Source organism: Salvelinus sp. IW2-2015, unplaced genomic scaffold, assembly GCF_002910315.2.
Source record: "Salvelinus sp. IW2-2015 unplaced genomic scaffold, ASM291031v2 Un_scaffold319, whole genome shotgun sequence".
In the NCBI taxonomy this organism is placed as follows: domain Eukaryota; kingdom Metazoa; phylum Chordata; class Actinopteri; order Salmoniformes; family Salmonidae; genus Salvelinus; species Salvelinus sp. IW2-2015.
The window spans coordinates 414825-439605 of record NW_019942538.1 but is presented as its reverse complement, the minus strand read 5'-3'; the positions used below and the strand labels follow the sequence as shown (position 1 = coordinate 439605).

At 42.0% G+C, this 24781-nt stretch overlaps 1 protein-coding gene across 1 annotated transcript in view; it reads left to right on the top strand.

Annotated features, from left to right (window-relative positions):
- Positions 1–23634, top strand: part of LOC112068237 (protein tyrosine phosphatase receptor type U) — a 276274-nt gene extending 252640 nt beyond the window's left edge. The window contains exons 27-28 of the mRNA XM_070438079.1: positions 11541–11676; positions 14343–23634. Of these exons, the coding sequence (XP_070294180.1) occupies positions 11541–11676; positions 14343–14411 (205 nt within the window). The 3' untranslated portion in view covers positions 14412–23634. The remainder of the gene's footprint in view (positions 1–11540; positions 11677–14342) is intronic.
- The last annotated feature ends 1147 nt before the right edge of the window (positions 23635–24781 follow it).

Sequence of the window (24781 nt, the reverse complement as noted above, 5' to 3'; positions counted from 1 at the left end):
AGCATTTGATAGCCTTCAATATTGGCTGTACTAGAGAATTTAAAACCTTTTTTGTAAGAACATAGTACATGGGATTGATTTTAAGGAATTTAGCTTAATTAATTTGAATAATATTATGGTGTTTCTAATCCAAGAAAAACGAAACCCTCGGGGTTTCTGTTAGGATGTAATGAAAAATATAGCGCTGTACAACGTGACGGTCGGGAGTAGGCTACAGTACTAAGAGCATAACATTTCCATACCCTAATTGTAGTCTAACCAATACCCAAACGGAGATTCAGTCAAAATATAAATCTCATTGATTTATCAAGACCAGTCCCCATGCTTGTCTCAGAGCAGTGCGAAACGGTGCTGAAGTAGTTGACCACAGCGGGTAGGCTATTGCTTCAGATCCTATTGCTTCTAACTTCAATTTACTTTTTAAATAAATAAGACCTACACCACTTTTAACAGCACATTACTCAACACTAGTGAGACTCATGTCGACTATGGTAGGCCTACAGTATATCGGATTTTTTTTTTTCAATGATGTGACTCAGCCAATGATTTGATTTCGAGGATTGGAGAATTCGAAATGAATATCTAAGGGGCTATTTTTGTTGGGACAAATCTGTTCTGTGATAATAATTCAAAATAAATTATTAATAATAATAATCGCTTTGTTTAAAAAAATAACCATATTTTGGAGATTTAGTTTTCAAATAACGTAAAGTGAGCGAGAAAAAGGCCATTCTTGAACATGGGGTGAGACATTGTTACTAATTTGTAAATAAAGCCTAATTGTAGTCTAAGTTTCTCTTGGAATAAAAACCTTACTGTAACAACAGTTTAGTAAGTAATACACAATTATCAGTTTCTGTTTGGTTTCTGTCGCCCATTCGTTGTCAGACACAGCAGCGTCTTGGGACCCAAAAGCATAATCGGTGCTCTAACTCCCCCTTGCGCTGGTCTGGAGCAATGAAGTAGTGACGCAGGGTACCGTACTACACCACACATTTCCTCTAAGTCCCGCAGCATAATCGCAAAACTTTTAGTTGAGCAACCACTGTAGCTAGCAAGCTAGCAAACATTAGCTTGGGTGCTTGACTTCTGCTGTTAGGGCAGAACGCTCGGATCAACCCTTAAAGAGATTGGTGGGGCTAAAGCTTAAGAGGGTGCGAACGATACTGAATCTAATCAAATCAATCTTTATTTGTCACATATACGTGTTTAGCAGATGTTATTGCGGGTGTAGCGAAATGCTTGTGTTTCTAGCTGTAACAGTGCAGTAATATCTAACAGTAATATCTAACAATTTCACAACAATACACATCTAAAGTAAAGGAATGGAGTTAACTTCTTTGGGGTAGGGGGCAGTATTTTCACGTCTGGATGAAAAGCATGCCCAGAGTAAACGGCCTGCTACAAAGCCATAAAAGCTAGAATATGCATATTATTCGTAGATTTGGATAGAAAACACTCAGTTTGAATGAATGTCATTTGAATGAGTTTGAATGATGTCTGTGAGTATAACAGAACTCATATGGCAGGCAAAACCTGAGAAAAAAATCCAACCAGGAAGTGAGAAATCTGAGGTTGGTCGATTTTCAACTCAGCTCCTATTGAAGATACAGTGGGATATTGGTAATGTTGCACTTCCTACGGCTTCCACTAGATGTCAACAGTCTTTAGAACCTTGTCTGATGCTTCTACTGTGAAGTGGGGCCGAATGAGAGGGGATTGAGTAAGGTCTACCATGACCTGAACATGCGCTGACCATGCACGTTCATGTTTTTTTAATCTTTATTTTAACAGGGAAAACAGACTGAGACCTGGATCTCTTTTACGGCTGTGCCCTGTGTAAACATGTTGACATGTACAGTTTTAGACATACAGACAAGAACATTTCAAAACATACACAATTCAACAGAAACAATCACAGACAACATCATATTGATCCTCCATAAGCATTTTAAAATGGGCAAGGGACACCAGAGTGTCTAACTTAAGTTGGATCTGCAGTTTGTTCCATGAATAAGGTGCAAAGGAACTGAAGGCAGTCCTACCCAACTCTGTGGAGACCGCAGGAGTCTCTAATGTAATCCACATCTGTGATCTGGTTTTAAAATTAGTACATCTTGGTGGGAAATTAATGATGATATATATGGAGGTAGTTTTAAAAGAAGTGCTTTATAAATAAACAAGAGCATGTTGCTCTCGCCTCACAGATAGAGAGACCCAACCCACATGTTGATATAGGATACAGTGATGAGTTCTGTAATACACCCGTGATAAACCTGAGTGCACAATGGTAAATAGCATCAGTGGTTTTAATGTGTTGCCGATGCATGCATATAGATAATATCACCATAATCTAAAACGGACATAAAAGTAGCTGCACAATTTTTTTCCTATTTACAGAGGACAGACAAGCCCTGTTTCTGTAAGAATCCTATCTTGAATTGCATTTTTTCCCATTCAGTAACATGTTTTTTAAAAGAAAGCCTATCATCTAACCATACCCCTAAGTATTTATATGCAGAGACCTTATTGATTTGAGTACAATCCAAGCATTGATTCACAACGTGTTTAATGAGAGTTTAGACTAGAAAAAAACATGACATTTGTTTTCTTAGCGTTTAAAAAGTTTAAGCTGAAAGAGACCCCTGTAGTATCCTAAAATCAGACTCCAACAGCATTAAAGCTTGGTCCGCTGTTGGAGCAATAGAGTACATCACTGTGTCATCTGCATATAAATGGAATTTACAATATCTGACATCATCCACCAATGTGTTATTTAATAAAGTGAGAACAATAGTGGGCAATTATTGAACCCTGAGGGACCCCTTTAAGTAACTGTAAGGGGTCAGACTTGACCCCATCGACCATGAGGCTTGAGTTCTATCTTTAAGATAGTCTAAAACCATCGGCAGGCATCAGTGCAGTCCTATAGATGACAGCTTACTCAAAAGGATAGCATGGTCTACAGTGTCAAAAGCTTTTGACAAATCTACAAACAACGCAGCACAGTGCTTTCTATCGTCTAAGGCATTTGCAATATCATTTACAACAAGCATAGTGGCCGATGTGGTAGTGTTTAGATCTAAAACCAAGTTGATGGTACTAAGAATACTGTTAGCAGAAAGAAAACTGTTTGTTGACTATAGATTCTAGAATCTTTACCAGACAAGGGAGCCTAGAGATGGGTCGATAGTTATCCAAATCACTACCGTCTCCTTATGTAATGGCAGAACAAAAGCTGCTTTCCACACCTTAGGGATTTTCCTGTGCTTAATGTTAGATTAAAATGTGTGTTACTGAACCAGCAAAAATAGGTGCAGCACACTTAAGTAAGTACGGGTCTAAATTGTCAGCGCCTAAAGGATTTCTTAGTATCAATGGCACAAGGGCAATTAGAACCTCTGCTTCAGTTATTTTCTGGAAACTAAAAACAGGTTACCATTTTTCAGAGTAACGGTTGAAAAGCAAGACGAAAAATCAACATACTGGCCAGTACCAAAGTCCACTTTCCTTTCAAATAAAAAACGCAGAGATGAATGCTTATTAAAAGATCACAAATATCATTTTTTCAGTTAGAATACAGAAGTCTGAGGTAATTTGCTTAGGAAGAGAAACACGCAGATTCCCGCGTTTCAGTGAATTAACGTTTCCAGAATTTTGCAGGATCTCCTGCAGAATCTGTCATAGCATAAAGGAAGTAATTTGATTTTGCCTTTTTGACGCTGCAGTACATTATTTCTCAATTGCCTAAAAAACAGCCAATCAGCTGGAGTACCTGTTTTCCTCGCAAGGCCAGGCCCGATTCTTTTGCAGGAAAAGACCTGACAATTCAGGAGAGAACCAGGAACTGGTTCGGTTTCTTACTCTGTGATTCTTAAGCGGGGCATGTTTATCAGACATGAAGTAACAATAGAAGAGAAAAAAGCAAGGGCTAAAACCGGGTCCAGAAAGCAGCAAGTGGATAAAAGCTCAGAGTGTATAAGTCAAGGAAAAAAGCTTGCTGTGAGAAATGTTTATAATTTCTCTTAGAGATTATACAGGGATCAGAGTGTTCAGCCTGGTATCTCTAATACAGATAGGGCAGTGGTCACTGAATACATTTGCAAAAACCCCACTGGCTGTGTATTTATGGGGGTATTTGTTAGAATAATGTCTAGTAGAGTGGATTTTACTGGGTTCTTAAAGTTGGGACGGGTTGGTTTAGTTATCAGCTGAGTTAGATTTAGCTCAGTACAAATGCCTTTTAATTATCGGATACTGGTGAGAGCCAATCCAGGTTAAAATCTCCCAAAATCGATAATTCAGAGTTTGCATAATTAGACAGTATATCAGATATTTGCATAGAGTACAAGGAGGAGCTGAGGGGGGGCGATATACCCCTGCTAGAGTTAATGAGCATTATTACCAAGTACCACGTTTAAAACTGGACATTCATATTGCTTTGAGACAGAGGTTAATATGGCACAGAAACATTTAAGCAGCATTTAACATAAATCGCAATACCACCACCTACCAACTCTATCAGTTCTATAAATATTGTATCCAATCAACTGAACATCTGAATCTGAACAGAATCACACAGCCACGATTCAGATACAAAGAACGTCAACATTTGATTGTGAGACAAAATTTCAATAAAGTCCAACTTTTGGATCAGGCTTCTAGCATTCAAATAATTATCCAATACCATTGCTACGGGAATTCATATCAGATGGAGTATCCAAGGTAGCACTGAATGCACTGGATGAGCAATAAACCATTTTCGAGCTATTGACAGAGCTCAATTTTATGGGGACAAGATTACTACTAACAATACCTCTCTGCATGTGAGTAGTTTCGCAATACGGTGATTGGACAATAATCTAGGAATTGCAGAAAGGTTGTTAACTGTAGTTTGTCCATATTTGCAATTGAGGAACTAATTAATGAAACTGGGAGAGGAGCATTGAACATAGTCTGATAGGGGAGGTACAATCCCAAAAGTCAACCCCAGAATACACAAGTCAGGTATCAAAGGCTCTACATGAGGCAAGAGTAAGAGACATGTTGGTGGAGAGGATGCGGAGCCATACCTGTTAAGATGTAAATTGTCCGAAGAAATAGACCTGGTCGTCTGTAAAAGCTGCAAAGTTATCACAAAGGAATTCCCATCGTGCAGCAGTACCTTAAGCCAGGTGTGTAATTGGCGAATACGACTAAAAACCAATATCGTGTAGCGTGGGGATGGAAATGGACCGGAAACAACACACTGCTTCCCAGATTCCAGCAGCGTTATTCAATGTTTTAAAATCGTCTCTCAATTTTCTGACTGCTGGAGTTTAATGTCATTTGACCCAACATGGACAATGACAGTTGAAGCGGCGGAGTGCTTGCTAAAAAGTAGCGGTAGCATGGATCTAGGTCAGAGATCCTAGCGCCAGGGTAGCGGGAGGTTCTCAGAGCGAGCTCTGTTCCATCGCACTTCTGAAGACAAAGGAATTCTCCGGTTGAAACATTATTGAAGAATTATGTTAAAAACATCCTAAAGATTGATTCATACTTTGTTTGTCATGTTTTTACGGACTGTAATATAACTTTTTTAGCTTTTCGTCGTACTTTCCGCTGGACTTGCCCGCGAGTCGTGAGTTTGGAAAGTGTACTGAACGCTAGAACAACGAGAGAGATTTGGACATAAATGATGGACATTATCGAACAAAACAAACATTTATTGTGGAACTGGGTGTCTGGGTGTGCATTCTGATGAAGATAATCAAAGGTAAGTGAATGTTTATAATGTTATTTCTGACTTCTGTTGACTGCACAATATGGCGGATATATTTGTGTCTTGATTGGGCTCTGAGCGCCGACCTCAGATTATTGCATGGTTTGCTTTTTCCGTAAAGCTTTTTTGAAATCTGACACAGCGGTTGCATTAAAGAGAAGTGCATCTAAAATTCCATGCAAAACACTTGTACTTTCATCAACATTTATAATGTGCATTTCTGTAAATGGATGTGGCTCTCTGCAAAATCACAGGATGTTTTGGAACTTCTGAACGTAACGCGCCAATGTAAACGCATATTTTTGGATATAAATCATATCATATAAAAGATATCATCAAAGTTTAGTGATTCATTTGATCTATATTTCAGCTTTTTGTGAATCCTCTCTTTGGCTGGAAAAATGGCTGTGTTATTCTGTGAATAGGCACTCACCTAACATAATTGTTTGGTTTGCTTTCGTCGTAACGCCTTTTTGAAATTGGACACTGTGGCTGGATTTACAACAAGTGTATCTTTAAAATGGTGTAAAATACATGTATGTTTGAGGAATTTTAATTATGGGATTTCTGTTGTTTTGAATTTGCGCCCTGCAGTTTCACTGGCTGTTGAAGAGGTGGGACGCTACCGTCTCACGTACCCTAGAGAGGTTAAGAATATATAAATATTGGTCGAGCAATGTCAGAGCGCATAGACTTATGTACAGTAGAATAGGATATAATACAGTATATACATATGAGATGAGTAATGCAAAATATCTAAACATTATTAAAGTGACCAGTGTTCCATTATTAAAGTGGCCAGTGATTCCAAATATATGTATATAGGGCCGTAGCCTCTAATGTGCTAGTGATGGCTATTTAACAGATTTTAACAGTTTGATGTCCTTGAGGTAGAAGCTGTTTTTCAGTCTCTCGGTCCCAGCTTTGATGCACCTGTACTGACCTCGCCTTCTGGATGATAGCGTGGTGAACAGGCAGTGGCTCGGGTGGTTGTTTTTCTTGATTAACTTTTTGGTCTTCCTGTGACATCGGGTGCTGTAGGGCAGACCGCACCACCCTCTGGGGAGGGTTGCGGGCGGTGCAGCTGCCGTACCATGCAGTGATACAGGATACGCTCAATTGTGCATCTGTAGAAGCTTGTGAGGGTTTTAGGTGCCATGCCAAATTTCTTCAGCCTCCTGATGTTGAAGAGGCACTGTTGCGCCTTCTTCACCACACTGTCTGTGTGGATGGACCATTTCAGTTTGTCAGTGATATGTACGCCGAGGAACTTGAAGCTTTCCACCTTCTCCACTACGGTCGCATCAATGTGGATTTCCTGCAACCACACTTCCAGGGCTCTCACCTCCTCCCTGTAGGCTGTCTCCTCATTGTTGGTAATCAGGCCTACTACTGTTGTGTTGTCTGCAAACTTGATGATTGAGTTGGAGGCGTGCGAGGCCACGCAGTCATGGGTGAACAGGGAGTATAGGAGGGGGCTGAGCACACATCCTTGTGGGGCCCCAGTGTTGAGTATCAATGGAGTGGAGGTGTTTTTTCCTACCTTCATCACCTAGGGGTGGCCCGTCAGCAAAGCAAGTCCAGGACTCAGCTGCACAGGGCGGGGTTCACACCCAGGGCCTCAAGCTTAATGATGAGCTTGAGGGTTACTTTGGTGTTGAATGCTGAGCTATAGTCAATGAACAGCAATCTTACATAGGTATTCCTCTAGTCTAGATGGGATAGGGCAGTGTGCAGTGTGATGGTGATTGCATCGTCTGTGGATCTATTTGGGCGGTAAGCAAATTGAAGTGTGTTTAGTGTGTCAGGTAAGGTAGAGGTGATATGATCCTTGACTAGTCTCTCAAAGCACTTCATGATGACAGAAGTGAGTGCTACAGGGCGATAGTCATTTTGTTCAGTTACCTTTGCTTTCTTGGGTACAGGAACAATGGTGGACATCTTGAAGCATGTGGAGACAGTAGACTGGGATAGGGAGTGATTGAATATGTCTGTAAACACACCAGCCAGCTGGTCTGCGCATGCTCTGAGGATGCGGCCAGGGATGTAGTCTGGGCCGGCAGCCTTGCGAGGGTTAACACGTTTAAATGTCTTACTCACGTCAGCCACGGAGAAGGAGAGCTCACAGTCCTTGGTAGCGGGCCACGTCGGTAACACTATTGTCCTCAAAGCGGGTAAAGAAGGTGTTTAGCTAGACCGGAAGCAGACGTCGGTGTCCGCGATGTGGCTGGTTTTCCCTTTGTAGTCCGTGATTGTCTGTAGACCCTGCCACATTCGTCTTGTGTCTGAGCCATTGAATTGCGACTCCACTTTGTCTCTATACTGACGTTTTGTCTGTTTGATTGCCTTACGGAGGGAATAACTACACTTTTTATTCGGCCACATTCCCAGTCACCTTGCCATGATTAAATGCAATGGTTCGCGCTTTTAGTTTTGCGCGAATGCTTCCATCTATCCACGGTTTTTGGTTTGGGTAGGTTTTAATAGTCACAGTCTCCTATACACTTCCTGATAAACTCTGTCACCGTATCAGTATACGCGTCAATATTATTCTCGGAAGCTACCTGGAACATATCTCAGTCCGTGTGATCAAAACAATCTTGAAGCGTGGATTCCGATTGGTCAGACCAGCATTGAAAAATCCTTAGCACGGGTACTTTTTGAGTTCTGCCAATAGGAAGGGAGGAGCAAAATGGAGTCGTGATCAGATTTGCCTAAAGGGGGGCGGGGGGGGGCCTTTTAAGCATCCCGGAAGTTTATTTGATTCGATGAGAGAGCCTACAAGGAGGAGGACAGTGACCTGGCAGTGTGGTGCCGGAACAACAACCTCGCTCATCAGTAAGACCAAGGAGTTGATCGTTGACTACGTGGGGGGGCATGGGGAAGCTGCGGTGGAGCGGGTCGAGAGCTTCAAGTGTGACTTAAAATGGTCCACACACACTCTCACAGTCACCTCAGGAGGTTGAAAATGTTTAACATGGGCTGTTAAATCCTCAAAAAGTTATACAGCTGTACCATTGAGAGCATCTTGACTGGCTYATTACTGCTTGGTATGGKAATAGCACCGCCCTCGATCGCATGGCGCTACAGATGGTGGTGCGGACAGCCCAGTACATCACTGGGACCYAGCTCCCTGCCATCCAGGACCTCTATATCAGGCAGCGTGAAAGGAAGGCCCAGAGAGTCGTTAAAGACTCCAGCCACCCAAGCCATAGAGACTGTTCTCTCTGCTTCTGCACGGCAAGTGGTACCGGTGCATCAAGTCTGATACCAACAGACTCCTGAACAGCTTCTATCCCCAAGCCATTAGACTGCTAAATAGGTAACTAAATAGCTAACGAAATGGCTACATGGATTATCTGAATTTACCCTTTTATTTTATTTTTGCACTGCACACTCACAGGGTCTTACACACTCATGCACACCGACACTCCAAAACACACACAAACACTCACTTCATCATTTGCTCACACACACATAATATGCGCATGCAACTCTGTTTATCATATATCCTGATGCCTAGTCATCTTACCCCTGATGACTAGGCATGAGATATCTACCTCTTTCACTCCAGTAGTCCTGCACATTGTTAATATGGTACTTGAACTGACTGACCCTGTAGATAGTATGCTTACTTTCTCGTGTTCTTCTTATTTTTCATGTGTTTCTGTGAACTTGTGTGGCCTAACACTTTGCTGCTGAGCTGTTGTTACTCCTAGAAGTTTTCACTTCACAATAACAACACTTACAGTTGAACGGGGCAGCTCTAGCAGGGCAGAAATTTGATGAACTGACTTCTTGGAAGGTGGCATCCTATGATGGTGCTACGTTGAAAGTCACTGAGCTCTTCAGTAAGCCCATTCTACGGCCAATGTTTGTCTATGGATTTTATACACCTGTCAGCAGATGGTGGGGCTGAAATAGCCACATCCACTAATTTGAAGGGGTATTCACATACTTTCATATATAGTGTACATATAATTGGCTATATAGTTATGTTTATGATAGAGAACAGTCTGTTTATGAAAACAGCTCTGCATCTACCAAGGCGAAGATATCCTGTGATGTGCCACAGGGTTTGTTTTTCCTAATCTATATCAATGCCCTTGCTGCTGTGTCTTCTACTGTACTTCCCATTTTCTTTGCTGACGATACCAATTTGATTTTATCACACAATAATTTTGATTCACTAATTAATATAGCCAACTCAATGCCACATTTTCTGAACAAATTATCTTTAAATGTAAAAAAATCCAACTTTATTGTATTCACTAGTAAGAATAAGAAATATTGTTCAATTTTTTTTTGCAAGAATCCAGTTTGGTGGGAATGAAATGGAACAAGTCAGTTCCAGAGTTTTAATTGATGAAAAGTTATCCTGGAAAGATCATATTCAATTTTGCAGCAAAGTGATAATCTGTTGATATCATCAGAAAGATTAGTGGTTTGGTTCATCAGGCATGCTTCCTAGCTCTATACTATAGCTTAATTTAAACATATCTCATTTACTGTAATATTGTCATTCTTGGTCAGGGAGTTTGGTGGTTCCAAACTTCTTCCATTTAAGGATAATAGAGGCCACTGTGTTCTTGAGGATCTTCAATGCTGCAGAAATGTTTTGGTACCCTTCCCCAGATCTGTGCCTCGACACAATCATGTCTCGGAGCTCTCGGAGCTCAATGGCTTGGTTTAGTTTTTTTTACTGTGGGACCTGATATAGACAGGAGTGTGCCTTTCCAAATCATGTCCAATCAATTGAATTTACGACAGTGGACTCCAATCAAGTTGTAGAAACATCTCAAGGATGATCAATGGACACAGAATGCACCTGAGCTCAATTTCTGAATACTTATGTAAATAAGGTATTTCTGTTCTTTTTTTAACAAAACATGTTTTCGCTTTGTCATTATGGGTTATTGTGTGTAGATTGCTTTGTAGATTGTGTGTAGATGTATTTTATCTGTTGTGTTGTTTCCTGTTTGGACCCCAGGAAGAGTAAGGCAGCAGCTAATTGAAGATCCTAATAAATACTAAAATCCTAGCATCCTAACACTGAAGGTTGTGTTTCAACTCCTCCTTTTCTAACAACCTGTGTCGCCAACTAATTTTCAGGGTAAGTTGCTAGAGGCAGGTTGATTTGTTGCTAAAAGTTGCTAAATGACGTTGTGATGTCATTGCGTGATAACGTAAAGCTGCGTCATTACGTAGAATACACAATAACGTTACTCAAATTGTCTGGCCATCTCGGCGAAAAATATGATTTGACATTTGTTCAGGTACAGACTCCCACTCCTTTCTGTACTTCTGGCTGTACAATTTTGATTGAGACATGTTGATTGATGTTCTAAGTTCTGTTCAAGATCAAACATTCATGACCAACTATCTTCATTGGGTTTGGCTCGTCGAACCCGTACTACTGATGCTGCCGTCAGCCAACAATGATTTGCAATTTGCCGAAATTGCTGCTGGCCTGCTGCTGCCTGTGCACGAGCTGAGCGCCTGCTGCTGACGTCACTCACAACGTACTTTTGCAGCCAGGCATGTGTGTTGCGACTGAGTGTGTGACAGAGAAAATTGTTTTTGTGTGTTTAAGAGGGAAAATACGTGCATTTTAGCGTTAGTCACTTTTCAAAAGATGCTAAAAGTTCAAAATACGTTTTTAAATGTAGCTAAATGTGTTGCTAGGTGCTGTTTGAAAAAAAAGTTGCCAGGGTAGTCTGAAAAGTTGCTAAATCTAGCAACAAAATTGCTAAGTTGACAACTCTTCCCTGTCTTATAGGAGCGGCGGTGGGCGCAGTGGGACATTCTGTGCCAGCACCATCCTGCTGGAGATGATCCAGTACCAGAACATGGTGGACATCTTCTACTCCGTCAAGACGCTCCGCAACTCCAAACCCAACATGGTGGAGTCACTGGTAGGTGCAGTGGAGCTGACCTGCTGCAATTTTGTTTTGCAGTATTTTAGCGATGACTACGAATGCGTCTGCCTTTGTTTAATCAGATTTGTATTAGTGTTATTACTATATCCAGTATTATCAATTATATTTGTATTCAATCATTTAGGGGGGGGGGGCGAGGAATTCCGTCCTGGGTTAAGCGTGACGTAAATGGAACATAATTCCCTTTTTTTATGCGCTTTTCTCTCAGTGTATTCTGACCTTGAACTTAAGCATGAGAATAGCATGATATTCACCCGTTATTCGTTTGAGGTGGAGCTCGAATAAGCTCGAGGTGGAGCTCGAATAAGCTCGAGGTGGAGCTCGAATAAGCTCGAGGTGGAGCTCGAATAAGCTCGAGTTGGAGCTCGAATAAGCTCGAGTTGGAGCTCGAATAAGCTCGAGTTGGAGCTCGAATAAGCTCGAGTTGGAGCTNGCTCGAGTTGGAGCTCGAATAAGCTCGAGTTGGAGCTCGAATAAGCTCGAGTTGGAGCTCGAATAAGCTCGAGTTGGAGCTCGAATAAGCTCGAGGTGTGTCTACAGATACGCTGTATTATGACCTTGACTTAATTCCCTAACAATTCCACCACATTTACATGCGAGGAAACCATGAATAAGGTCTAGCGAACCTACCGGTTCCAAGTGTAAAAATATTCTACTTAATTCTATTCTGATATAAATAACACCATTCTCCATGCACTGTAATTCACAGCTTGATAAGATCTATTGATAAGAGCTAGGTAAATGAGTAATCCGTTTGGATAAAGTGATTGTAAAAAATAAATTACACTTATTTTAGATCTATTTTATCTTATGATCGCCGGATACAAATGTGAAACCTGTCATATGGCAGCAAACTGAAGCATGTCAACATATCAACTTTCCCAGAGTAAAGTTTATGAAAGGCTGTGCCATTATGCAGAATTTAAATTGAACGTATGGCCTTTTAACTTTGCAGGGCACTCTCAAATGTCATAATTATAGGCTACCCCGACTTTCTCTGTCTCATGTTAAATTTCAGTATCGACTGTCATTAGGCCTTAAACCACACATATTCAGCAACCAATAAAATGTTATTTCATTTGATTTACTGTTAGTTCCCCACAGTTGATATAGCCTATATTATTACATTTAATTACATTGTTTTGTTTGCCTTCATTTACTTCCTCTGTAAATGCTTCACGAGCGTTCGGTTGTTGCTGAGGATCATTACTAACAGTTGATAATATAAAAAAAGACATGTCGGCTAATTAAATCATTATGAAGCGGAGCGCAGACCAAGCCATAACCGTTTGAACCCGACACATGGCGCAATACTTGGCCTTGTTATCACACAGTTCTATGGTTAATACAGACAACGATATTCTCCCTATTTTAATTCTATGTACACTAATCTTCCAACATTACCATGGGTTGAAGAACTGAATGTGGCGATTTTCAGAATGAATCAAACCACTTTTTAATTTCTTTCGTGCATAAAGGCTCTCCAAACCTGGTTTTATGATTCATAAATACTTTCCTAAACCTAAATAATCTACAAGATCAGAGTATTTTTTTTATCTACCAATCGGTGCTGAAATGGAGACGAATATGCATATATTCAGAAGGCATTCTTTCATTGATCCCTCATATTCTGAACCCGTTATTTCGATATATTCTAGTCTGTCGACAAAATTCGAACTATACTGAACAAAAATCTAAATGGAACATGTGAAGTGTATGTACCATAAGCATAAATTAAATTTTTCTCGAAAATGTTGTGCACAAATTTGTTTACATTCCTGTTAGTGAGCATTTCTCTTTTGCCAAGATAATCCATCCACCTTAAAGGTGTGGCATATCAAGAATCTGATTAAACAGCACGATCATTACACATGTGCATCTTGTGCTGGGGACAATAAAAGGCCACTCGAAAATGTGCCGTTTTGTCACACAGCACAATGCCACAGATGTCTCAAGTTTTGAGGGAGTGTGCAATTGGCATGCTGAGTGCAGTAACGTCCACCAGAGCTGTTGCCAGAGAATTTAATGTTATTATATACACCATTAGCCGCCTCCAACGTCGTTTTAGAGAATTTGGCAGTACGTCCAACCGCCTTACAACAGCAGACCATGTGTAACCACGGCAGCCAAGGACCTCCACATCCGGCTTCTTTACGTGCGGGATCGTCTGAGACCAGCCTTCCGGACAGCTGCTGAAACTGAGGAGTATTTCTGTCTGTAATAAAGCCCTTTTGTGGGGAAAAACGTATTCTGATTGGCTGTGCCTGGCTCCCCAGTGGGTGGGCCTGGCTCCCAAGTGGGTGGGCCTATGCCCAGTCATGTGAAATCCATAGATTAGGGTCCCAGGAATTTATTTAAATTGACTGATTTCCTTATGAGCTGTAACTCAGTAAAATCGTTGCATGTTGCGTTTATATATTATTTTGTTCCGCATAAAAGGAGCACCATATTTAACGGGATGACTTAAGATACTGTAAATGTACTGAAAACCCTTCAATTCAAGACTTTATAAAATACCTTTATTGAAGCTTTAAAAAAAATGCAGTTCCTGAGTTGGAGTTTAAATGGATTTGAGCCTAACCCTACATATCACTACCATTGTTGGTCTATGTAACTAATGCATGTATGTGTGTTTTCTGCAGGACCAGTACCGATTCTGCTACGACCTTATCCTGGAGTACTTGGACTGCATAGAAGATAGCATGAGATAGCAATGTTCCGTAGCTGGTGCATCTCGTGGGCTGTGACTGCTGACTGGGTTACATACCCTGTGACCCCCCTCAACATTTACTTTATTGTTTGGATTAATGGGCCTAAACTGTTGTGAAGGACAACAATAGAAAAAAATCAAAAAGGGGGAAGTGCTCCTCACTTTTAACCCTTAAATGTATAGCTGTGGTTTCGTTCATTTTATTGTTGACGTTGTTGTTTTCATTTCTGATTCTTTCAGCTTCGTTTTTTGTGCGTTTTTGGTCTTTGCCTCTACGGGAGCTTTTTTGTGCTAAATGTTTCTGTGTCGTCAACGATGGAGAAACATGAGTGAGTACAAAGACCTGTGGAGAGGTCGCCCTGCCTTTCATAATTTTCTTAAAACATGAATGGCCTGGACAGTTTTTTTTGTCTTGCTAAAAACAGAATTTGACTCTCTATATGAAAGTGGTCCAGGTTTCTCCAAGAGCCACAGCAACTGCAGTGTACTGTGGTGAATATAAGATATCTCTACCACAAACTGCCTTACCGTTCCCTAACACTGGGGAAGATATAGTACAACTCAATTGAAGGATTTCAATGGGCTACGTGAACAACAATGCTTTGTGTAACAAATTTGGCAGTGCTATGATAAATAGATGAGTCATTGAGACATAGGAGGATGAAGTACAATTTGATGTGTTTGCCGCTTTTTGTGATGGACCAACCTGTATGTCATAAGACTGATCGAATTCCCATCAAAAGGGATGCCTAACCTGTCACTTAATTTAATCGTGCCAATCCCACAGACTGACTTGAATCATGTCTTCCATTTGTTCTACTCCTTCATGTTGATACATGTATAGTGCATTCTGAAAGTATTCAGACCCCTTGACTTTTTCCACATTTTAATCTGTAACAGCCATATTCTAACATGGATTACATCATTTTCCCCCTCATCAATCTAGACACAATACCCCATAATGACAAAGCAAAAACAGTAAAAAAAAAAAAAAAAACGTGCAAAACGGATATACCTTATTTACAGACCCTTTGCTACGAGACTCAAAATTGTACCTCAGGTGCATCCTGTTTTCATTGTTCATCCTTGTTTCTACAACTTCATTGGAGTCCACCTGTGGTAAATGCAATTGATTAGACATGATTTCGAAAGGCACACACCTGTCTATATAAGGTCCCACAGTTGACAGTGCATTACAGAGCAAAAACCAAGCCATGAGATCGAAGGATTTGTCCGTACAGCTCAGAGACAGGATTGTGTCGAGGCACAGATCTGGGGAAGGGTACCAAAACATTTATGCAGCATTGAAGGTCCCCAAGAACACAGTGGCCTCCATCATTCTTAAATGGAAGAAGTTTGGAACCATCAAGACTCTTCCTAGGGCTGGCCGCCCAGAACAAACTGAGCAAACGGGGGAGAAGGGTCTTAGTCGGGGAGGTGACCAAGAACCCAATGGTCACTCTGACAGAGCTCCAGAGTTCCTCTGTGGAGATGGGAGAACCTTCCAGAAGGACAACCATCTCTGCAGCTTTCCACCAATCAGGCATCTATGGTAGAGTGGCCAGACGGAAGCCACTCCTCAGTAAAAGGCACATGAAATCCTGCTTGGAGTTTGTCAAAAGGCACCTAAAGACCCGCAGGCCCTGAGAAACAAGATTCTCTGGTCTAATGAAAACAAAATTGAACTCTTTGACCTGAATGCCAAGCGTAACATCTGGGGGTAACCTGGCACCATCCCTACGGTGAAGCATGGTGGTGGCAGCATAATGCTGTGGGGAGGTTTTTCAGTGGCAGGGACTGGGACACTAGTCAGCATCGAGGGAAAGATTAACGGAGCAAAGTACAGAGATTCTTGAAGAAATCCTGCTCCAGAGCTTTCACAACCTCAGACTGGGGTGAAGGTTTAGCTTTCATCAGGACAACGACCCTAACCAAACAGCCAAGACAGCGCAGGAGTGGCTTCGGGACAAGTCTCTGAATGTCCTTGAGTGGCCCAGCCAGAGCCTGGACCTGAACCCGAACGAACATCTCTGGAGAGACCTGAAAATAGCTCTGCAGCCACGCTCCCCATCTAACCTGACAGAGCTTGAGAGGCTCTGCAAAGATGAATGGGAGAAACTCCCCAAATACAGGTGTGCCTAGCTTGTAGCTTCATACATAAGAAGATTAAGGCTGTAATCGCTGCGAAAGGTGCTTCAACAAAGTACTGAGTAAAGGGTCTGAATACTTATGTAAATGTAATATTTCAGTGTTTTATTTGTAATAAATTTACAAAAATGTCTAAAACCTGTTTTTGCTTTGTCATTATGGTGTATTGTGTTTAGATTGAAGAGGGGGGAAAACAAATGAATCCCTTTTAGAATAAGGCTGAAACAAAATGTGGGAAAAGTCAGGGGGTCTGAATACTTTCCGAAGGCACTGTATTGGTAAAGCCACTGTTCTAAATGTGGATGTGTTCAATGTGATGATCCCCTTATGCAGTGGTCTTGAAAGCAGTGCAGTTGTACAGATAGATTTAAGAGGCCGAGTCATTAGAGAAAGATGTATAAGACATGTCAAGAGTTAAAACTGCCACTTCATCTGTGACCACTTGTCTATATGGGCAGTCCTTGTAGGACATCTGTGTTCTCTATCATTTGATGTGGTTTGACTCCCAGATAGGAATCCCTAAAGGGAATGTAATTGAAGAGATACTCAAATACATTTAAATATAAATTGGACCAAGCTTCATAAATGTGCTCTTTTTGTGTACCATAGTGTATTTATCTACCATGTTGGTCAAGTCGATAAGTACTGTACGGTGTGTGCCACACATCTAATTTGTCCAATATGTTTTACTGTGCTGGGGACTCCATTGATGTTCACACCATGCGCAGTTGTTAGAGTTAAATAAACAGGGGGAGTGGAAAACCTGGTTTTCCCCAATCAGGACCTTGTTCCACAATATAGACTGGTGTAGCTAACCCATTAGACCCTGTCTGTATGAAAATACACAGCTCGTATATGCATGTTGGAATGTGTAGCCTATTATATGATCTGTGCTGAGACACTGATCTCAAATTAAATGAAAAGTGCCCATAACCCATAGAACACTAACATGAAGCAAATCCCCTTTGGTGGCTAAATCAAGGGTCAGTAAACCAGTATTGCAGCCTCTACTAATGCCCACTAAGTGAGAAGATAAGTTGTTCTCTATATATTGCTTTTTCTGCAGATGATCTCAGGGTCTTACTGTGCTGTAATGGTGGTGCAAATGTCACTCCTATTGACCAGGAGTTCCTCCTCCTCTAAAAAGCCCTCTCCTGGGGACTGGGACCTTACAATGAGTGGCATTCACCCCTACCACGGCAGCTAAGACAGACCCAGTCCCTGCTGGTTCTTAAATCCACGGTCTGGTCAAAGCACCAGGATGGAGGAAGTAGAGAAAGAGACTGTATTCCAGACCCCAACAGGGTCTTAAAAATCTGACAGATGTGCATCTTCTTCATGCAAAACTGGATTAGTAAAATGGTGAGGTTTGCTAGTGCAGTGCTTCCTGGGTTCTGTTGGGCACTTCATGTACAAAAGGCAACATTGCTCGTCTTTGGAATCCCTGGACTACAAAAGAAAGTGCCTGGACACTTATTTGAGGTTTGAGAGTATACGTGTACATATCGATGTATATTTACTGTATGTTCTGTGAATAATTCCTATCTGTTTGCCCAGAGTAAAGATGTACAGTAAGTGACCACAAAGCTGAATGTACTGTACATGATCATCATTCTAGTCCCGTCTATACTTGGTTCTAACTTGCATCTTTAGTCCTGATCTTGTCTACATTCTGATTGTGCCCACATTTTGTGACTGGTGTAGGCGATCAAAAGACACATTGTGAATCGGATCATCCTGCCAACCTCAGGAGGTAGTCAGACACAATCTATCTGTAACAGAGAAACCATTTAAATCATAATTATTCATCAATCAAATTTATTTATGAAGCCCTATTTACATCAGCCGATGTCACAAAGCGCTGTACAGCAACCCAGCCTAAAACCCCAAACCGCAAGCAATGCCGATATAGAAGCACGGTGGCTAGGAAAAACTCCCTAGAAAGGCCGGAAACCTAGGAAGAAACCTAGAGAGGAACCAGGCTCTGAGGGGTGCCCAGTCCTCTTCTGGCTGTGCCGGGTGGAGATTATAACAGAACATGGCCAAGATGTTCAAACGTTCATAGATGACCAGCACGGTCAGATAATAATAATCACAGTGGTTGGTCAGCAGGTCAGCACCTCAGGAATAAATGTCAGTTGGATTTTCATAGCCGATCATTCAGAGTTAGAGACAGCAGGTGCGGTAGAGAGAGAGTCCAAAACAGAAGGACCAGGTAGCACATGCAGTGAACAGGTCAGGGTTCCATAGCCGCAAGCAGAACAGTTGAAACTGGAGCAGCAGCAGGACCAGGTGGACTGGGGATAGCAAGGAGTCATCAGGCCAGGTAGTCCTGAGGGATAGTCCTAGGGCTCATGTCCTCCTAGTGAAGAGAGAGAGAGAGAAGGAGAAGACGAGAGAGGGAGAGCATTAGAGGGAGCATACTTAAATTCACACAGGACACTGGATAAGACAGGAGAAATACTCCAGATATAACAGACTGACCCTAGCCCCCCAACACAAACTATTGCTGCATAAATACTGGAGGCTGAGACAGGAGGGGTCGGGAGACACTGTGGCCCTGTCCGTCGATACCCCCGGACAGGGCCAAACAGGCAGGATATAACCCCACCCACTTTGCTAAATCACAGCCCCCACACCACTAGAGGGATATCTTCAACCACCGACCTACTACCCTGAGACAAGGCCGAGTATAGCCCACAAAGATGTCCCCCACTTCATGAACCCAAGGGTGGCGCCAACCCGGACAGGAAGATCACGTCAGTGACTCAACCCACTCAAGTGACGCACCCCTCCTAGGGACGGCATGGAAGAGCACCAGTATGCCAGTAACTGAGCCCCCGTAATAGGGTTTGATGTCAGAGAATCCCAGTGGAGAGAAGGGAACTGGCCAGGCAGAGACAGCAAGGGCGGTTCGTCGCTCCAGTGCCTTTCCGTTCACCTTCACACCCCTGGACTGAATCATAGGACCTACTGAAGAGATGAGTATTCAATAAAGACTTAAAGGGCGAGACCGAGTCTGCGCCTCTCACAAAGATCGGCAGACCATTCCATAAAAATGGAGCTCTATAGGAGAAAGCCCTGTCTCCAGCTGTTTGCTTAGAAATTCTAGGGACAGTAAGGAGGACTGTGTCTTGTGACCGTAGCGTACGTGTAGGTATGTGCGGCAGGACCACATCATTAAGATAGATAGGAGCAAGCCCATGTAATGCTTTGTAGGTTAGGAGTAAAACCTTCAAATCAGCCCTAGCCTTAATAATAGGAAGCCAGTGTAGAGAAGCTAGCACTGGAGTAATATGATCACATTTTTGGGTTCTAGTCAAGATTCTAGCAGCCGTGTTTAGCACTAACTGAGGTTTATTTAGTGCTTTATCCTAGTAGCCAGAATGTAGAGCATTGCAGTAGTAGAACTGACAAAAGAATGGATAAATTTTTCTGCATCATTTTTGGACAGAAAGTTTTCAATTTTTGCAATGTTACGAAGATGGAAAAAAGCTGTCCTTGAAATATTCTTGACGTGTTCATCAAAAGAGAGATCAGGGTCCAGAGTAACGCCAAGGTCCGTCACAGTTTTATTTGAGATGACAACCATCAAGATTAATTATCAGATCCAACAGAAGATCTCTTTGTTTCTTGGGACCTAGAACAAGCATCTCTGTTTTGTCCGAGTTTAAAAGTAAAAAATGTGCCGCCATCTACTTCCTTATTTCTGAAACACAGGCTTCCAGGGAGGGCTATTTTGGGGCTTCACCATGTTTCATCGAAATGTACAGCTGTGTATCATCCGCATAGCTTTGTTTCCAAATTACATCACCAAGAGATATATAGTGAATAACAGTAATGGTCCTAAAACAGGAGGGCCAAGCACAGGAAGCAGCTCTTTCAGTAGTTTAGTTGGAATAGGGTCAAGTATGCAGCTTGAAGTTTTAGAGCCAAGACCATTTTCATTAATGTGTCAAGAGATATAGTATAAAAAAAACTTGAACGTCTCCCTTGATCCTAGGTCCTGGCAGTGTTGTGCAGTCTCAGGACAACTGAGATTTGGAGAGATACGCAGATTTAAAGGAGGAGTCCGTAATTTGCTTTCTAATGTTCATGATCTTTTTGTCAAAGAAGTTCATGAATTTATCACTGCTGAAGTGAAAGCCATCCCATCCTCCCTCTCTAGCTTTCTGACAGTATCAAAAATACATTTTGGTTTGTTCTTATTCTCCTCAATTAAGTTGGAAAAATAGGATGATCGAGCAGCAGTGCTCTTCGATACTGCACGGTACTGTCTTTCCAAGCGAGTCGGAAGACTTCCAGTTTGGTGTAGCGCCATTTCCGTTCCAATTTTCTGGAAGCTTGCTTCAGAGCTCGGGTATTTTCTGTATACCAGGGAGCTAGATTCTTATGACAAATGTTTTTGGTTTTTGGGGTGCAACTGCATCTAGGGTATTACGCAATATTAAATGTAGTACCTCAGTTAGGTGGTTAACTGATTTTTGTTCTCTGACATCCTTGGGTAGGTGGAGGGAGTCTGGAAGGGCATCTAGGAAWCTTTGGGTTGTCCGAGAATTTATAGCACGGCTTTTGATGATCGTTGGTTGGGGTCTGAGCAGATTATTTGCTGTAATTGCAAACATAATAAAATGGTGGTCCGATAGTCCAGGATTATGAGAAAAAACATTATGATCCACAATATTTATTCCACAGGACAGTCCGATAGGAATTCAGGGAACTCAGTGAGGGACGCTGTATACGGCCCAGGAGGCCTGTAAACAGTAGCTTTAAAAAGTGATTGAGCAGGCTGCATAGATTTCATGACTAGAAGCTCAAAAGACGATTTTCTTTTGTAAATTGAAATTTGCTATCATAAATGTTAGCAACACCTCCACCTTTGCGGGATGCGCAGGGGATATGGTCACTAGTGTAACCAGGAGGAGAGGCCTCATTTAACACAGTAAATTCATCAGGCACAAGCCATGTTTCAGTCAGGCCAATCACATCAAGATTATGTTCAGTGATTAGTTCATTGGCTTTAACTACCTTGGAAGTAAGGGATCTAACATTAAGTAGCCCTATTTTGAGATGAGATATCACAATCTCTTTCAATAATGACAGGAATGCAGGAGGTCTTTATTCCAGTGAGATTGCTAAGGGGAACACCACCATGTTTAGTTTTACCCAACCTAGATCAAAGCACAGACACAGTCTCAATGGGGATAGCTAAGCTGACTACACTGACTATGCTAGTGGCTGACTCCAGTAAGCTGGCAGGGTGGCTAACAGCCTGCCTCCTGGCCTGCACCCTATCTCATTGTGGAGTTAGAGCCCTGTTCATAGATAAGAGGAGAGCACCCCTCCAGCTAGGATGGAGTCAGTCACTCCTCAGTAGGCCAGGCTTGGTCCTGTTTGTGGGTGAGTCCCAGAAAGTGGGCCAATTATCTACAAATAACAATATCCCTATACTCTCTACACTCTCTACACAGTTTTAGCCTTAGCCAGCATCATCTTCAGATTAGCCTTAACGTCGGTAGCCCTGCCCCCTGGTAAACAGTGTTTGATTTCTGGATGATTCTTTTTTAAGTCTAATACTACGGGTAATGGAGTCGCCAATGACTAGGGTGTTCAATTTGTTAGAGCTAATGGTGGGAGGCTTCGGCGTCTCAGACCCCTTAACCGGTGGAGGAGAGACCAAAGAAGACCCTGACTCTGACTCCGACTCGTTGATTAATGGGGAYAACCGGTTGAAAGTTTCTGTCGGCTGAATGAGCGACACCGGTTGAGCATTCCTACAGCATTTCCTTCCAGAAGCCATGAGAAAATTGTCCAGCTGCGTGTGAGGGGATTTATGCTACTATCTGTAAATATTGGTGGCACAGAAGCTGTTTCATCCTTTCCTACACTTAAATTACCCTTYCCTAACGATTGCGTCTGAAGCTGGGCTTGCAGCACGGCTATCCTCGCCATAAGGCGATCGTTCTCCTGTATATTATGAGTACAGAGACTGCAATTAGAAGGCATAATGTTAATATTACTACTTAGCTTCGGCTGGTGGAAGTTGTGTAGAACCATGTCCAGATAAAGTGTCCGGGYTGAAAAAAGTCGAACGAGGGGAAAAAATAAAAAATAAAACGGTAATTCACAAAACGGTCACAATGCAGACACAGTGGACAGATAAGACACATTTTATTTGATTTCTGCATTGTTGGGGTTAGAGCTTGCAAGAAATGCATTTCACTGTACATGAAACGTTTAATACCATGTGTAGACACATTTATGGAAGTGTGGGTACAATCAGAATGTAGACAAGATCAGGACAAAGGACCTATTTTAACACCAGGTATAAACGGGGTCTCTTGAGTTTAATGCAGTCAGATTATTTGCCACATTTTGCCACCGATCGTGGGCGTTTTTTCTCTGAGTGCCATTCCAAAGCCCCTCCATCTAAAAAAACATGCCTCTGACCATTAGCATGTGTTAATCCAAATGTTCTTCAAATCAGTTTGCCTTTTTCTTCCACTTCAAAGACATTTTCAATGACATTCACATTTGTGTTACTTGGTGCTCTATTCAATCTGTAAATCTGAAGCATTACAGATTCCGCCATAGAAATGTAAAGGTAATTTCCGATTGTGCACACATTTACCGACGTTTACCATGAATGCAGTCTCTGCTAAAGCAGGAACATTACCTTTAAATTTAAATCACGCTGTAAAGTTGAATTTCACAGTGCAGATTGAATAGAGCCTTTGATTATAATTCTGATCTGCATCATTACTGTGTATTTCCACATAGCTMTCACAGTGTGAACTGAACGCAATTGACTTTAACTTTTTCAAAGCTCTCATCACGCTTTTGTAATGACAGTAATTGCTTGAGTGGGCCGCCCCCATTCGTTCCTTCTTGGGTGTTTTTGTATGATATTGGAACAAGTGTACTGTGTTTCTGACCATGTATTTGTGGGGCAGGGTGTGTATGTAAAAAGAGAGAGAGGGAGGCAAAGGAAAGGAAATATATTTGGCGGGTGGGAGTTGGTTTTTGTTCTGAAGAATAACAACCATCAACAATAAAAATGTATTGAGACAAAGGGCTACTTGTATCTTTGTGMTAAGTGTTTRCCATCATATGGTATGACTTTACAGTCGTGTAAAGACAAATGATGTCATTCACTGCACTGTATAGTCTACTGTCCACTCAGCTGCAATGGCAAAGCATCTGTCTGCTTATGATCTCATGTCCTCTTCTCTAAAATGTACAGCACTGCAAATACTCTGTGGTTTTATTATGGTCTCGTCAGCAGGAGTGGAGAGAGCTGACAGCTGGAGAATGACTTTCTGTCTGTCTGTAGGGCCTTGACCCACTGTGGTTTCTCCATACGGATGTGGTCTGCTAGCATCAGTGGCCCTGGATCAGATGACATCCGATCTCTCTCCCTTTCAAATTGTTTCACTCTTCCCATATTTTTCCCAATAAATATCCTACCCACCCCGTCTCTTTGTCGTCATACCATTCTTCTCACTTTCTGTGTGTCCTCAACTCTCCCTCTGTCCTAATCTCACCCTCTCTCTCTTGCCTGCCCCTTATCATCTCTGCGTCTGTCCTCAGCTCTCTCTCTCTTTTCCCCCTCTCCTCTCTCCTCCGTTGGTGCTGTCCTCACGGTTGGTAAGGTATCTGGACCGCAAACTTCCTCCCTCAGCATGGGCTATGGTGAATAATTCAGTGGGCCTGCAAAGTGATCCAGTGTTTAAGCAGAGAGACAAGCCAGATTAATTAGAGGACAAGACCCTGTTGAGTTGGGGGACAACTCCTGGCCACGTAGACATCGAACGTGATGTTATGTTCACTTAACGTTAAACCCCACGGGTATTCGTCCATGTCCGAATAACCGTACTTGCATTACAAATAGTAGGCATTTTGGGTATGTGAAAACATGTAGTAGAATGTGAAATTTCAACAATTCTGTATGCCTCGAATGCCAGCATGCCATACTRATTTCGGCTTTTCATCTAGTYAAATTTGCTCSACACCATTGAGGAAGAGAATTGTGTTTCGCAACCCACGTGTTTCTGACGTGATAATTAGCCGAGGGGACGCGCTGTACCACCATGAAGGAATGGCGGGAATCAACATAATTGTGCATTAGATAAAGCATTCTCAGTAGGATGAGCCTAGTATGCTGATATTCGTTGATTTACTGCTGCTTATTCTCTTCCCCTTCTATTACTTCCACTCCTACTC